A 15,968-nucleotide genomic window follows, 5' to 3' on the forward strand; every position below is an offset into this window, starting at 1 on the left:
CTCAATCTTGGCTTTTTAATACTGAATTCTTATCAAGTCTATAATAATCATAATAATTTTAGTAATAAAAGTGACAACAATCATGATAATCCTCTCACCTGTAAAGGATGAAGAGGACTCCCCGAAATTGATTTCAATCTCTAAAATATACTCTATAAATGATGATTTTTAATGTACATTATACTAGTTAAAGGGGAATTTTAAAAAAAATGGAAAAAAAGAATTTCGATTGAAGATTGTAGATATACAGATTTTCTGCCTGTTTGTCTGTTTATATCCAATAAACATAAAAAACGCAGCTAAACCGACCACAAACAGATACTAAAATTGGTATTATTGGTATTAGAAATGTCTAGTCAATATATGTTTCTGTTTGTTTTTGTATCTAATAAACGTCAATTTTTTTGTGGCAACTCACATGACCCAAAAAGGTTTAAGTATGACCAATTTGAAAGATTTGGCCCAAAACAAATGTTGACATTTTGTTGGGTTTGACAAGGCTACACATTTTGTTTTCTGAACCAAATGACAGTTACATAAGTTACTAGAAAAAAGGTGAGTATAATTTATTAAATAACTTATAATTATTATCTAAAATAAAAACTTTAAAAAAAATTGAACAAAAAAATGTCCAGCAAAAAAGAAAAATAGTTTAGCGAAATAAGAAATACGAAAATTTCGCGAAATAAGAAATGCAAAAATTTCGCGAAAAATAATGCGGAAATTTCACGAAAAAACTCGAAATTTAAAAAAAAAAAGCAAAACGTTTGCGAAAATTCATCAAAAAAGACTACAGCTTCAAAACAAATTGTTTTCGCGAAATGGGATATTTATTTCTCGCGAAATTTCACTTTTTCGCAAAAAATGCGATGTTTGGCGAAAAAATTTGCGAAATACGACAGAAATTTTTCATATTTTTTCGCAGAACGTTTCCTTCACTGGAAACCCTAATCATAGCTAAAAACAAATAATGATTTGCTGAAATATTGATCGAGAAGATGATTTATAAATTATTAGAAACAATTTTGTAGGACACTTTAATCCTGATAAAAACATATTTGATACCTTGACTTTCCTTCCAGTCATCCCCATACACTTTCATCCTCATCTTGTTGTAGAAACATACCTAGCATGTAAAATATATAGCCCCGAGATAACTCAACTCAAAGTCTAATTAGAATCTAACTGACTCTATCTCTAGCCAAAACTCAAGGCTTTCAATCTCTAGCCAAAACTCAAGGCTCTGTACACGTCCGTGTTAATCAACAATTCGTATGGAACTACTTTATTTAATATACAGGTGAAATTAAACTGACCGTAATGGCCAGTCAGGGTCAACATGAAACATGATAAGATAGATAAACGGACATAGATAATAAAGATATTAATAGCATGATTACATAATTCATTACAAGCATACAATATTATTTTGTAGAAACATACCTAGCATACAATATTATCCTGTAGAAACATACTTAGCATATTATATTATCTTATAGGAACATACTTAGCATATTATATTATCTTGTAGAAACATACCTAATATATTATAATCTTATAGAAACATACCTAGCATATTAAATTATCGTGTAGAAACATACCTACTACCTACAGTGATAACCAGAAAACTCTAAAATAGGAAGACGACTGTATAGCAATACTTAAATGTATTTGATGTTGTTACATATCAAATAGTTTTACTAGACACTTCTTAAATCCCAAATTAAGTGGAATGGGTCTGTATATACTGCACAATTGCAGTGTTCCCTGCATATTGGACTATATTCATAAATTGAGTCTAAAAGTCGTCTTCCTATTCCAGAGTTTTCTGGTTATCACTGTAGCGTACAATATTTTCTTGTAGAAACATACCTAGTATACAATATTTTATTGTAGAAACATAACTAGCACATTTGTAGACGACCATAAACCCTTATGAACTTTCTTCGTGTAATGTCGTCTGCAAATCATATCCCCGGAGCCAAACCCAACATTCTCCGATAAACAGACAAAACTCCGGGAAAAGTGAACCACGTTTTAATATAGTTAATGCTTAAAGCTATGATTATTGCAGTATTGCGAAAATTTTGTCGAAAATGCATCAAAGTTCGAGAAATTTATTCTATTTTCGTTTCTGAATTTTAAAGAAAGTTTTTTACCTCTAGTATTTCAGGTTTTCCCTGAAAGATGACCTCCTTCGCAAAGTAGATTCTGTCCTGTACCTGTTCGACCATCTCGAATTTCAAACCTTCAAGGAAGAAAAAAATATTAAATAAAAGAAATTAAAATTACGAAGAGTAACTATCTATGATTCCCCAATCAGAGGGACATTAGGTTACTTTACGTCCCTTGGGACAAATAAGTAAAGTAACCACCCGCTCTGTTCAGTTCTCGGGAAAATATTAGCGCAGTTTTATCTCAAAAGACGATAAAATTGTGTACAACTACAGGGGTAGGCGATAATACAATACAATGAAGACGACTTTCTGTTTCAATTTTAATATATTTATCAAGCTTTAAGACAGCATGGATACACAAATAATTTGAAACAAAGCAAAGCTGTTATTTAAAAAAACTTCTCTTTAATTACTTGTAAACTTGTACTTCGAAAAAAGCTTATTATCAATAAAAAATTAATAAAAAATCGTCTTTATTATATTGATATTATCGCCTACCACTGTACTTTATCAGGAAATTAAATATTGCACTTCCCTACAAGTTCCAGCGACCAATTTTGCCCACAGAACATACCTCACTGCGCTCTGGATGTTTTGGAAGGCAAAATTGGTCATAGGAACCCTTGTTAAAGTAAAATTCCATTATCTTGTAAAGTAGTTGTAAATAATTACCAGAAATTAACTGTATATAGATTAACACTAGATAAAGGTGTAGAACAGTTGATATTTGAGTGGTATACTGGGAAATACTAATTCTAACCAAGGGGCCGGCCTCGAAGTACAGTGTAAATACAATATTATCTTATAGATTACTACAATTAAATTGTATGCATGATTTGTATCTGTAGAAAGGATTAAGTTAACCTGTTCTGCTATCTGGATTGGCTATCCCACCCTCAATATCTCTAAGTTAACCTGTTCTGCTATCTGGATCTGCTATCCCACCCTCAATTTCTAAATTTACCTGTTCTGCTATCTGGATCTGCTATCCCACCCTCTGCATCCATATTCTCCCAGCAGTTGTTGAGTACATTTCTAATCCTCTCAGACAATTCATCCTAAAAGTCATGCAAACCATTCAAGGGAACTGAGTTTTTGCCACAAATTCTGATTTTACAATCGCTTTATCTTTGCAACCTTATGGTGTAATCCTTTGATATTTCAAAATCATTATTTGATCTAAAATGTGTCATGGTTTGAAATATCTAAGGTCTCCGACATTTAAATGTAAAGATAAAAGGATAAGAACAAAATCAATTCCTTTAAAGGTGGAAAATAATTCTTATCTTTGTCTTAATTTTGGACCAGGGACCTGCAAGCAAATGTATCCGTTTTCTTTTTCTTTTTGTTATTAGTATTATTTTTAAGGATATTCCATTAAAATTATTTTTAAGTTTAAAATATAAATAAATTTAATAATTAAGTAATAATATTATTGTGTAGATTTTTTATCTTTTTAAGAATGGAAAACACTCATTGAGTAAATAGACATGAGACCAGATTGAAGGAAACACTCATTGAGTAAATAGACATGAGACCAGATTGAATGAAACACTCATTGAGTAAATAGACATGAGACCAGATTGAATGAAACACTCATTGAGTAAATAGACATGAGACCAGATTGAATGAAACACTCATTGAGTAAATAGACATGAGACCAGATTGAAGGAAACACTCATTGAGTAAATAGACATGAGACCAGATTGAAGGAAACACTCATTGAGTAAATAGACATGAGACCAGATTAAATGAATTAGAGAGAAGTCGCTGAACTAACCACAATCGGTTCCACTATTCTCTATTTGTATACAGGATCCTGAATTACTAATTCAAAATTCATAGAAAAAATGCATGGTTAAACCGCCTGGACGTAGTTCAACGACTTCTTTCAATTCAGTCCATGGAGTGGAAATGTAATCGAGCTTAAACCGCATTGCTGAACCGCCAATAACAGGTTCCAATTGAGCGCTGGCTCAAATATCGAAACACTGAATACAATTTTAAGTGGAACAAACCATGTTTAAGCCGCATCTCAAATTTGAGACGCCGTTAAAATTCTTTAAATTCAGCCGCAGGTCTCCTTATCTTTATGAATCTGGGACCCAGCAGTGCATTAGTTATCAGGCCGATTTTAAAGAATTTGACCGTAAAACTAAACTGTCAATAATCGGTTCCATTCCAATAAGCCTCGGCTCAAATCTTGAAACACTTAATAAAATTTCCAGCTTAACCAACCATGTTTGAATCGTGTCTCATGTGGTTCAAATTCATTAAATTCAGCCTCTCTCTATTTCTCCATTGATACTTAACTTCATCCATTAATATTGTTAGATTTACCTCTTGCTTGTCAAATGAATTGAGATACGCCCTGATATCCAGATCCTTCTCTGTCACCATGGTAACAGTGCACACCTTCGTACTGATCATTAAAAAGATTGACTATATTCACAAGTTCTGTGGTATATTTTTATGAAGATAGAACAATTTCAAAATCTTATAAAAAATCTACTTACAAATTATCGGTGACCGATATAACCTTTGGAGGTTTTCGAGTCAGCCTTGAGGGGGTTGAAGTGATCTTTAACGCTGGCTCAGAACCTCGGCTGCCAGTGGAGAGCCTTGATAAAATGTTGTGTACTTTACAAAAGATATTTTCCACAGAGACAAAAAATATAGAGAAGATATAAGAGAATTTAATTCCTTCTCACTACTTAGTATTCTGTGGTTTTTATCCTTAAATGGCAGTTTTCAATTATAAAATTATATAACCAAGCAAGAATGTCCAAATTCCCAAAAAGGCGTTTATAAAAAAGACCTAGCTAGCCGCAGCACATGTCTTAAACCAAACCTGTTTAAAAGGGTGTGACCGGCAATGTGTCGTAGTTGAACTGAGAATGTAGTATTGTGGAGAAATTTTCCCGGATTCATTGGAGACATATAAAACGTTTTCATGATGTATAATTATTGAGTTTGAGTGCAAAAATCATCTTTTTGGGGTGGTTATGTTTAAGAATTTATTTTTCAAAAATCATTAAAAAACAACGACAAAAATGTATCAAAAGCTCTATAGTAAACTAGTTAGATGTTTAGGAGCATACTTTTCAATAGAAAATTGTCAATAAATTAATGTTTGAATCAATTATTTTCTTTTTCATCATTATATTGAATTTCTTATTATTTTCGAATTTGTTAGCAGATTTCTACACGCTCTTTCAATACTATTTCCAGAAAATCTACAGAATATGTCCTTTTAACACTGTATCCCTAACTCTTCGCTATATTTTTCAGGTTAAAATATAAATTCTGAGTAATGCTGTTCTGTAAGGACAGGTAAGGTGCTATGGAAAACAGTTCAGTGTGAATTTCAAGTGATGCAAATTGTGAATTTTTCAATCAGGAAAATGTTTGATAAAAAGCGTCAAATACCTTTCAAAAGCATCATTCAGTTTCTTGAGTGCATCTGTGGCTTTAGGATGGGAGTTCTTGGTAGGGTGAACCTTCAACAACATCTTCCTATAGGACATCTTAAAACCTCCTATGTCAAATGGAAGCACATCGTTCAAAGTCTAAATGTTAATAATACCAAGTAAGATCATCTTATTGAGTTTTAACTTCCACAATCTAATTACCAAGTGGAGCAAGTTTGGTAAAAGAACTTTAGGACTTATCTGTAATAATTAGGGCAAGTTTACTGTTGTTGAAGTATATCAAGGAATAGTGATTTATTAAATAAAATGGAGTTTCAAGCGTAAAAGTTAAACATTAATTCTGTACAATTTCTTAAGGATTTAATTAAGAAAAAAGTTCATTGTGTAAAAATTACCTTTGCCGATAGTATTTGTTTTATGGCATTCTTTCTATCATCTGAATCTGATTCTGGAGCCAGCGAGTTCAAATTTTTATCAAAAGCAAGAACAATACTAAAAAGTAACAATTTTTTTTATGATTTCTTGATAAAGTATGTATGATTAATATTATGGTTTTATCTGGTCTGCAAAGGTATGGAACCAGAAGATTATGATGTTAATTACTTCAATTAGAGTTTTAAGAAAGTCCAAAAATATTTTTTCAAATATTTTTAAAAGTTACCCCTTCCCCCCCCCCCCTGTAATTGATGCTCTTGGAAACAAAATTTGGTCAACTAAGGGCAAGTTTTTTTTTACCCTTTTTAATACTTTTTACTTTAAAATTTGTTAATTTAAACCTAAAAAGCCATTTATAAAAATAAATATCTACCACTCTAAAAGTCTTAAAACCTTACATTTTTTTTACGTTCTCTGGCCGGACCAACACTCGAACCTTCGTGTACTCCTCTGGGCTGTCTTTGTTTAAACATTTAAATCCAGTTTCTTTGAGACCCTTAGCAATCCTGCTTGATAAACTTGGGGCCAGAAAAGTACTCCAAAACCCTCTAAATAAAAATATAACATTAATAAGACAAATTAAGATTTTTAAATCGGCTTACTTCAAATCCCTATCTGTCAGATCTTGCATCATCACTCGACCATTTCTCACAGGCAAACTTAATAAAAAAATTACTTTAATGAAAGTTAAGAGCCCAGCAAGAGAACCCTTGGTGCGGTAAAATTTATACCTTTCTCAAAATTATAGACAATTTTATCATCTTTTAAAATTAAAATTAACTTTTATCATGCAGACTTAAGACATTTGAGAATGTCGTTATAATAACTTAAATTCCCTCTGTTGGTCGGTAATGTTGGTTGGTAGTGTTGGTCGGTAATATTGGTTGGTAATATTGGTCGGTAATGTTGGTCGGTAATGTTGGTCTGTAATGTTGGTCGGTAATGTTGGTCTGTAATGTTGGTCGGTAGTGTTGGTCGGTAGTGTTGGTCGGTAATATTGGTCGGTAATGTTGGTCGGTAATGTTGGTCGGTAATGTTGGTCATGTATCACGTGACCACTTTACTGCACTGCCATTGGTGGAATTTCTGGTCAAGTAATACGGACGTAAAAATAATATTATGAATGAAATCTATTGAAAATAGAAATATCAAGTATAAAAGTAAACCTAATTTACAATTAGCTTTCTCTGGGATATCATTGTTTTCAGATTGGTTGCTTATTTGCTGAATATGATCTGTTTAAACCTACTACTTTTATACAAGGAGGGGTATTAAAACCTTTTAAAAAATTGGACATATACAACTCTTTTTTTCTTAAACATTAAAAAAAGGCTTTTAGCAAGATTATGAGAAAAATATATATCTACATAAAATAAAAAAAATAAACTAAACTAAAAATTAAACAAATAAAGAAATTTATAAAACTGGTTAAAAAGATAATTGAGATAAAATTTGTAAACCTTTGATATTTCAAACATAGAATATTTGATCTAAACCTATTCATCATAGTTTGAAATATTAAATGTCAACGAAATTGAGGTAAAAAGAAATAGTGATTAGAAAATTAGAGTTTGTGACAAAAGCTCAATTCCATTATGAAAGTTGAGCAATAAAACAAAATTAACTTAAAATTTAAAAAAATGCGAGTTTACTCAATTGTATTGAGGACGTAAGGTCAAACTCTAATGAAACGCATAAACTTATTACTAGAGGGTTCAGAACATGAGTCTATATCAAGATCACACGTGTAGATTTAAAAGTACAATGCCCCGTATCCGTTCTATCTCATTCTTGTGGGTCTTGTTTTAGGCGACTAGGTATCGTCTTCCACAATTGGATAATAAACAACAAATAATTGGATAAAAGCAAAGAAAACCTGAAGGTGAATTCAGTAGTGGAACCCAATTTCTGATTGAGTGCTTCCTTGAAGATGTTTTCAACCTTAGTATCATCATAGCCTGGATTACAAACAAAATAATTCTTATTCTTGGGGGAGGGCACGGTTATGGTGCCCCTGAAAAAAATTCCCGATGTGCAGCACATTTTTTAGTAAGCATTAGGGTAAAACAAGCTCAAATACGAAAATTTAGCATCTATAAATTATTTTCCTAAATGGGCCAGCCATTTCTCTGTTTTTCCTGCCATTTTTGACCCATACAACCATTCTCGGCTAAATTTGGCTATCTCTGTAAATTTTTCGGGATTTTAAAATGTGATAATATTTTGGAAATCATTTAACTTGGTATTGACGATATCTGGCAGGATGTTTCTGAATATTTTTATTTTTGATGGTCAAATATTTAGAAAACGGTGAAAAATTACGTTTTTTTAAACCTTTCTTCAGCAACATATGGACTGGGAGTGGTTAAAGTAATTGGGAAAAGACGCCTGAAAGAGAATTATAAATTTTGCCATTAAACTGTAATGTACCTTGCATAAAGATTTCTCCTGAAGTGAACACAGATCCAGCCACACTTGGACTTATCAAACAAAACATTTTATATTTATTGGAATATTGATTATCAAACTTTCCTTTGAAAATTCATAAAGGCATATTTCAAAACGTCCTCCTTAATGATGGAAATATACAATTTTGGCACGAAAATTGACAAGTGCAAACCAATTCAATCTGAAGTCAGAACAGTAGTGTAGATATCTGATCTTATCCCATTACGATCTGATCTTATTTGATCCAATCTACTTTGATCTGAGGTAGGACCTTGATTTTGGAGTAAAGTTAATCTTAAACACTTGATATCGATATCCAATGTGGGTACTTTTAAATTGAAGGATCAGTGCTTGATCCCTCAATTTAAGTTATCCCAGCAGAGTATGACCACCACGCAGAATATCAAAGAATTAGATTAATCATTAAAGGAAGTGACCGGCAATGTATGGTGGTTGAACTGAGAATGTAGTATTGTGGAGAAATTTTTTAGGATTCATTTGAGACATATAATACAACAATGATGTATAATTACTGAGTTTGAGTGCAAAGCCGATATCAAAATATTCCATTTGGGTGGTTACGTTTTGAGAATCGATTTTTTAAAAATTATTAAATGACGACAAAAAATGTAAAAAAAATCAACCGTCAATAAATTGGAAGTTTAGGAAAAAGTTTCAATGTTAGAATCAATTATTTCTTTTTCATCATTCTTTATGAATTTGTTCGCAGATTTTTTCCAATTCTTCAAATGTCGTCTTTTTAATAAAATTCCAGGAAATCTACAGAAAATGTTTGTAAACAATTAGTAGGGTTTCCAATCGGAATTCCGTTGCGCGGAATCGCGCGCAATGGTTGCTTCCGCTTGCGCGCAATTGCGCTATAATTGCGAACAAGGATGCAATTAAATATTTGCGAAATTCCGCATAATTGCGAGGATATGCGCGCAACGGGATTGCTTTTCCATCTAAAAATCAATAATTTTAACTGTGACTTAAAAATTTATGCAGCAGATACAAGAATGGAAATATCTCTGTAGATTTTAAATAATCGATGCCCGAATTTCACTTGTTTCAACAGTTTTCAAATTATAAAGTTTATTGTGGCTAAGCTCAGAGGCGTATTTAGGGGGGGAGGGTTATGGGGGCTGTGCCCCCCCCTGGAAAAGATTTTCAGGGGGTTTTCAGCGCGCAACGGTGCCTGAGCCCCCCCCCCTTCCCACTACAGCTATTGGACTGAGCAGTGACCGAGAACCCCCCCGGCCCCCTCCTATAGTGTGTGATTATGTGAGATGAGATCTGCAAGAAGCCCCATCTTGGGCAACCCAGACCGCCTACAGGACTATCCTGGAATATTATCAAAAAATTGAAATACAAACGCAAGAAAGTTGGACTGAATTGCGCGCAAGTAAAATCCACTTGCGTTGGAAACCCTTACAATTAGACATTACAGAAACCAATAACTGAAAAAGATTACGTATTTTCGATGATAGTAGTTAATTTTTTTATTTTCTCAACCTGATCTTAAACATCAAATTAGTTTACTGTAGTATATTACTACATTTTTCGTCGTCGTCATTGAATAATTTTTTAAAAACCTATTCTCAAACTCATCCCTCTAAATGAACAATCTATGAGAATTTTAAAGATTGAATTTAGGCTCTTGTTGAAAAAATATGCACCGTAAAAACGTCTCATAAGTCTTAAATGATTCCTAAAAAATTGCTACATTCTCAGTTCAACTACCATACATTGCCGGTCACTCCCTTTAAGTCTGCATAAGATTGGTTTCTTGACGCTGTCCGGAGATTTACAACACATATAGTTCCTACTTCTCATTGGATAAATGAAATACCACTACATTCACCCATTCAAACCTAATCTTATAAAATCTTAAATTTAGTTTTGTTTCCTGTTCCTGATTGACTTGATCTTGTATGCTTGAGCCTTCAGAGGAAGTGACCCTTTACCATTGTGCAACTCTAAATTATCCAAACATAGATGTCTAAATTATCCAGACATAGATATCAACTGTTCATTTGCAAATTACAGGGTACATTTATGCATAAAAAGCATTCTTTAAAGAAAAACTCCCAAAAAACTACATTTTCAAATAACAATAGGCTTTTAGCTTTCTCTTAGAATACATTGTAAAACAATAACGAAACAGAAATTTCGCGGATTTTATAAAACAAATTTCGTGGATTTTCAAAAGAGACAAATTTGAGAAAATTCGATCATTCGTAAAACTCCCCCCTGGGGTCACATGAAGTCCCACACAAAATTAGATCCGATCGGTTCAGCCGTTTTGACGTTTATTAAAAACAAACAGACAGACAAACAAGCAAAGTATATATAGATTAACCATACATGAGGTTTTTTTCATTAGTGTAACAGTTTGTAACTACAAATTTTGCAATGAAACTAAAGTTCGGTCAGAAATATAATCAAACCCTTTTTTTTTATCAATTTTATACCATCTCACAAAACCCAAATTGTTACCTAATTTAATTTCAGCAGATTCATATGCCTTTCCGTTCCAGCAATATAGAGTACTAAAAAATGGAAAGAGTCTTATTTTTAAATGTAAATTTTTTATTAATTGAATTTGGTATAAGATACTATTTTCAAGATCCATTTTTAAAGGAATGACATGAACTAATAGGGCATATTGACTAAAAACTTTACATTTACTAGCTCCCAGCTATCCAAATTGCGTAAGCAGCGTAAACGCGTATTATTTTGGCTCCAATGACGCAATTAAAACGCAAATTTGAATAATTCCAGATTTCAAATTAGTGTAAACATCTAATTTTTCTAAAGAAAATATTTTATAACCCAGCTCTATGTAAAATTATCAAGAATTTTTGGAGATGTGTATTATTTTATTTCAGGTATAAAAATTGCGTAAAAATACGCTCAATTTGCGTAATCGTCTAAAACTCTAATACTAAATTAGTTGTTCAAATGTCGTGTCTGTCTGCCTGCCTGCCTGCCTGCCTGCCTGTCTGTCTGTCTGTCTGTCTGTCTGTCTGTCTATCAATCAATCAATCAATCAATCAATCANTACCTACCTACCTACCTACCTACCTACCTACCTACCTACCTACCTACCTGAATATCTCGCTGTGTCTGATCACTGCAAATATCCTCTCGACCTCATCCACCACTCTCTCCACAGCCTTGTTGTGCACACCGTTGATGGTCAAGGAGTAGGTTCCGTTGTCGTTTTTAAACCTAAAATTAAAGGAAATTGACAATACAAAAGTAGAGATGGGCACGTTTGCCTTTTTTATTTTGTTCGTTTATTGTTTGTGAACGACCCATTTTGTTCGTTTTATCGTCCATTTTCCATCTATTTCGTTCTCACTGAACGAACGTTTGGTGAGAAAACAAAAATGTTTTAGAAAAAAACGTTTGTTCAGGAAAAATCTTCAGTTTATTTTAACTGGTTCCAAAAACTTTTCGTCCAGTAAATCACGATAGTTTTTTTTTCAAGTTTGTTCCAACGATTTTAAGTTTATTTCGCGTTCCTGTTTAAAACGATAATTTTTCCATTTCTCTGAACAATTCCTTTTGTTCGTCCAGCGTTCGTTTTTTTCTGAAAGACACCCTTTAACACGAAAAATTTAGTTTGTCCTCAAAGATTTATTTCGTTAAAAAACGAACCCGGCCATCTCTATACATAAGAATCCCCCCTTAGTTTGACTGTTTTTTAACTCAATGAGCTTTTGGGGAAATTTTTAAGAGGCTAAACCAAAAACTGAAAAACACTGGTTTTATCAAGGTACTAATGCAAGGAAAGTTATTTCAGAGGTGTACGCATTTTTTGTAATGCAGTGTACTGTCTTTGGGTGGAAAAGTAAACACAAGACGGATGTCACAGCCTGACATGGAATCAATTTTTACAAAAACTGAAAACTGATGCATCTATTCTTGTTTACAAACTGGTTTCAATATGTACGCAGATTATACGCGACCGCAATTAACTTTCCTTGCATTAGTACCTTGGGTATTATTGTTTATCCGTTTTTATTAAATGTTCTACTAATCACTTTATCTTTGCAATTTGATTGTGTGAACCTTTGACAGTTTAAGCTTGGATTATTTGATTTAACAGAATTCATAGTTTAAAATGACTAAGGTCTACGAAATTGGGTTGCAAAGGTATAGGGATTATAAATTCAGATTTTGTAACTGAGACTCAAAAAAATAAAAGTTTTTAATATTAAAAGAGAAAAAGGGCGCCCTTGAAAATAATGTATACAAAGTGAGTCAAAAAAAGTGTGATTTGCGCCGCCTGGTGCAAAATTGTACCTATCTTTGTGTAACAGGATCCTGTATGGTGTTTTTTTTATATTTTTTGAAAATTTGTAATTTTTCTTGGTACTCCAATGGCCCAAAAGAAAATTCACTAACCTTTATTTCTCTCAAAATCAAAAGTTCAGAAAAGCAAAAATGTGTATATGAATTATTTCTATCGAAATCTAAAATTTTACAGAAATTTTGCAAAATTGTAACAAGAAAATTCACAATTTTTAATTCTGGTCTGATTTTTAAGGAAAAGTTATTTAAATTCTCAGGTCCTTCCTTCTTAGTATATTCTAAGGTAATCAATATACGCTGTTCAGTTGAAACCTTAAAAACCATTGAAAAACAATTTTTCCGTGAAAATTATACCAGAACTGAAAATTGCGAATTTTCTAATTACAATTTTGCAAATTTTCTGAGATTCTGTGATTCAATCTTTTTAAAATTTTAGATTTCGATAGAAACAATTTATTTGCACATTTTTGTTTTTCTGAACTTTTGATTTTGAGAGAAAAAAATATTTTTATTTGGGGCTATTGAAGTAGGTCATGTACAAAATTGATAGGAGGGGAGGGGGTCCAAAAATCGTTCTCGAGGATAGACCCCGAAATCTCGGGCAATGAATTAAAGCACAAAAGAGGCAGAAATATCAGGACTAGCGGTAGTTTTTGACTATTATCTCCAGAATTTACTTCTAAAATTAGGTTGACAATTATGCAGCAAATTACATAAAAAGTTAGGACGCCCTTCAAGTTGTCTTGCTTTATCATGTTTCAGGGACAACCTGTCATGATATCTTAAACATTTTATATCAGATAAAGGATACAAATTAGTATACGAGATTTTTGGACTCCCCCTCCTATCAATTTTGTACATGACCACTATTTAGGGTTAGGTTAGGTTAAGACGATTCCTGGGCTGAGCACTGCGACTAGGAGAGGCTAGGGTGCCGAGCACTGCAGCGCGCTGGGACAGGCTAGGGGGCCAAGCGCCGCAGCTAGGACAGTCTACGGGGCCGGGCACTGCGGCCACCATGTACAAAATTGATAGGATGGGGGAGGGGGGGGTCCAAAAATTGTTCTCTTGGAATTTACCAATTATAAGATATTAAAAAGACCTGAGTGTGCTGCCCTTAAATCCGATAATTAATCCTACTTTATCAGTTGGAATTTGAACAATTCTTACTGCAGCCATTTTATCTATAATTGTTTATTGTAAATTGTAATATTTTCAGTGGTTCAAAAAATTGAACAGATTAATTAAAATAACAGATAGGACACTGATTTAGGTTTTTCGTTCATAATAATCCTGAGGCACAAGCCCGAACGATCCGAAGGAGTTCCGGGCAGCGCAGCGTCGAATTACTAGACAGAGATAGAATGATAAGGGTTTAAAAATACTCTGTTACAAATTGATTTTGATTTTTTACTCCGTAATTTGATCCTTAAATTTCACCATTTGCTTTAATATTTGTATTGATATTTCATAATGATAACAGAACTATCTAAAATAAGTATTCTAATTTCAATCTTTTGAGATTTAGAGCGCAGAGAAATAGTCAGGACTGCAGTGTGCTGATGAGTCATATTCAAACGGTGAGTTTTCGTTGTAAAACTGGTCAATGGTCATACGTTTCTACAGGGTTCCGCAATTTCAAAAGAAGCAATTCCCCTCCAATTATTTTTTATACAATAGTGTGTATGTGACGTGTCGTCACAATTAAAATCTTGTCTATATATATTGATTTTAATTGAGACAAAAAATGTATTTAATTTGAATAAAAAATAATTGTATGCACTTTTTAATTTGGTTAAAATACTAAAGTTAAATTAAATACTAATTCTAGTAATTAAAAATATCTGGGTTTTTTCGTCACAATTATTAAAATTGCTGCACCCTGTTCACCCTGTGTATACCGCGAAACATTGCGTAGTCAGACGAAAATTCACTGTCTGGAATTATGACTCATTTAAAATAAAAATCTAGAGACGGCGCCGTAAACTTTTAACTTTTAACTGTAAACAGTGGATGAACATGAAAAAAGAGATTTTATCATTTTCAAAACTGATTTTTATATAATTGTGATTTTACTACAAGTGACAATTGGTGTCCGTCCTAGAATACAATTTTTGGGTGTTTCCGCATATTTTTAAGGCATTTCCGTTTTTCAAAAAAAAATTAAAACTCTATTTAGTTGAGGTGGTTCCTTTTTTTTAAAGCGTTTCCGTTATTTTTTGTGGCGTCTCCGTTTTTTAAAAAAAATTTAAAACTTTATTTAGTAGAGGTGTTTCCTCTTTTTTATACGGAGTTTCCACATATTTTAGAGGCGTTTCAATTTTTTAAAAAACTTTTAACACCTCATTTAGTTGAGGCGTTTCCTCTTTTTTTTTCTGAAAAGTTTCCGTTTATAAAAAAACCTTTAAGAAGTTAACTATAATAAGATATAGTCTGATAAATGTATAACATGGCACTCAGGCAGTATGCCTGAAGATTGAGGTAGTAGGCATACAAGCCCAGCTTTAAGCCTATCTATGAAATGTCCTATCTATGAAATGTCCTATCTATGAAATGTCTTTCCTGTGAACTGTCCTATCTATGAAATGTCCTATCTATGAAATGTCTGTCTATGAAATGTGCTGTCTGATCAAAAGTCCAGTCTATCAAATTTCCTATCTATGAAATGTCCTATTTGTGAAATGTCCTATCTATGAATTGTCTGTCTATCAAATGTCCTGTTTGATCAAATGTCCTGTCTATCAAATGTCCTATCTATGAAATGTCCTGTCTATTAAATGTCTTTTTATGAAATGACCCAACACCCTTGAATTTACAAGAACAGTCTATTTAACAATATTCATTTTATAAACTTTAGCAATGCTGAATAGAATGGGATATATTAGTATGGCTTAATTTTTATATTTGTAATATATAAATTAGCAGGGGCTCCAAATATGCCCTAAAATGCTGTGTACCAAAATTATAGGAGGGGGGGGAAAGGGTTCCAAAAATCCTATACTAGGAAATTACCGTGCAGATCCCTCAACCCTCTTTCCCTTCCCTATCCACCCCAAACCATAGAAATAAAGACATTTTCGGTCATTTTTTTTTAAATATACAGCTTGGTATTTGAAAGAGTTTTATGACATGCCAATCGGGTTACTTCAAATTT

General features: G+C 32.7%; 2 protein-coding genes across 2 annotated transcripts; both read right to left on the reverse strand.

Annotated features, from left to right (window-relative positions):
- On the reverse strand, positions 1 to 6,703 carry LOC111703709 (uncharacterized). Its single transcript, XM_023475737.1, has 10 exons — positions 6,646 to 6,703; positions 6,442 to 6,591; positions 6,004 to 6,100; positions 5,607 to 5,746; positions 4,694 to 4,798; positions 4,518 to 4,599; positions 3,142 to 3,235; positions 2,160 to 2,248; positions 1,066 to 1,126; positions 1 to 140 (listed from the first exon to the last, which is right to left on the reverse strand). The coding sequence occupies exons 1-10, from the start codon at positions 6,675 to 6,677 to the stop codon at positions 16 to 18; spliced, it is 975 nt and encodes a 324-aa protein (XP_023331505.1). The 5' UTR covers positions 6,678 to 6,703; the 3' UTR covers positions 1 to 15.
- Positions 6,704 to 7,728: 1,025 nt separating this feature from the next.
- Positions 7,729 to 13,994, reverse strand: LOC111703710 (uncharacterized). The gene is made up of 6 exons (XM_023475738.1): positions 13,917 to 13,994; positions 11,603 to 11,725; positions 10,991 to 11,043; positions 10,407 to 10,470; positions 8,474 to 8,523; positions 7,729 to 8,001 (listed from the first exon to the last, which is right to left on the reverse strand). Exons 1-6 carry the CDS (start codon positions 13,991 to 13,993, stop codon positions 7,829 to 7,831), a joined length of 540 nt encoding a protein of 179 aa, XP_023331506.1. The 5' UTR covers position 13,994; the 3' UTR covers positions 7,729 to 7,828.
- Between the last annotated feature and the right edge of the window lie 1,974 nt (positions 13,995 to 15,968).

Source organism: Eurytemora carolleeae, unplaced genomic scaffold (assembly GCF_000591075.1).
Source record: "Eurytemora carolleeae unplaced genomic scaffold, Eaff_2.0 scaffold453, whole genome shotgun sequence".
Classification (NCBI taxonomy): Eukaryota; Metazoa; Arthropoda; class Copepoda; order Calanoida; family Temoridae; genus Eurytemora; species Eurytemora carolleeae.

What these genes read in the sequence shown, in the direction of transcription:
- LOC111703709 (XM_023475737.1), bottom strand. Translation starts at nt 6,677, where the DNA reads ATGATGCAAGATCTGACAGATAGGGATTTGAA. An exon ending in CTGACAGATAGGGATTTGAA is followed by an intron (nt 6,592 to 6,645) that starts GTAAGCCGATTT and finishes ATTTTTATTTAG; the next exon opens with AGGGTTTTGGAGTACTTTTC. An exon ending in TGACTGGAAGGAAAGTCAAG is followed by an intron (nt 141 to 1,065) that starts GTATCAAATATG and finishes AGTATATTTTAG; the next exon opens with AGATTGAAATCAATTTCGGG.
- LOC111703710 (XM_023475738.1), bottom strand. Translation starts at nt 13,993, where the DNA reads ATGGCTGCAGTAAGAATTGTTCAAATTCCAACTGATAAAGTAGGATTA. An exon ending in TTTAAGGGCAGCACACTCAG is followed by an intron (nt 11,726 to 13,916) that starts GTCTTTTTAATA and finishes CTTTAATTTTAG; the next exon opens with GTTTAAAAACGACAACGGAA. An exon ending in ATCTGCTGAAATTAAATTAG is followed by an intron (nt 10,471 to 10,990) that starts GTAACAATTTGG and finishes TGGATAATTTAG; the next exon opens with AGTTGCACAATGGTAAAGGG.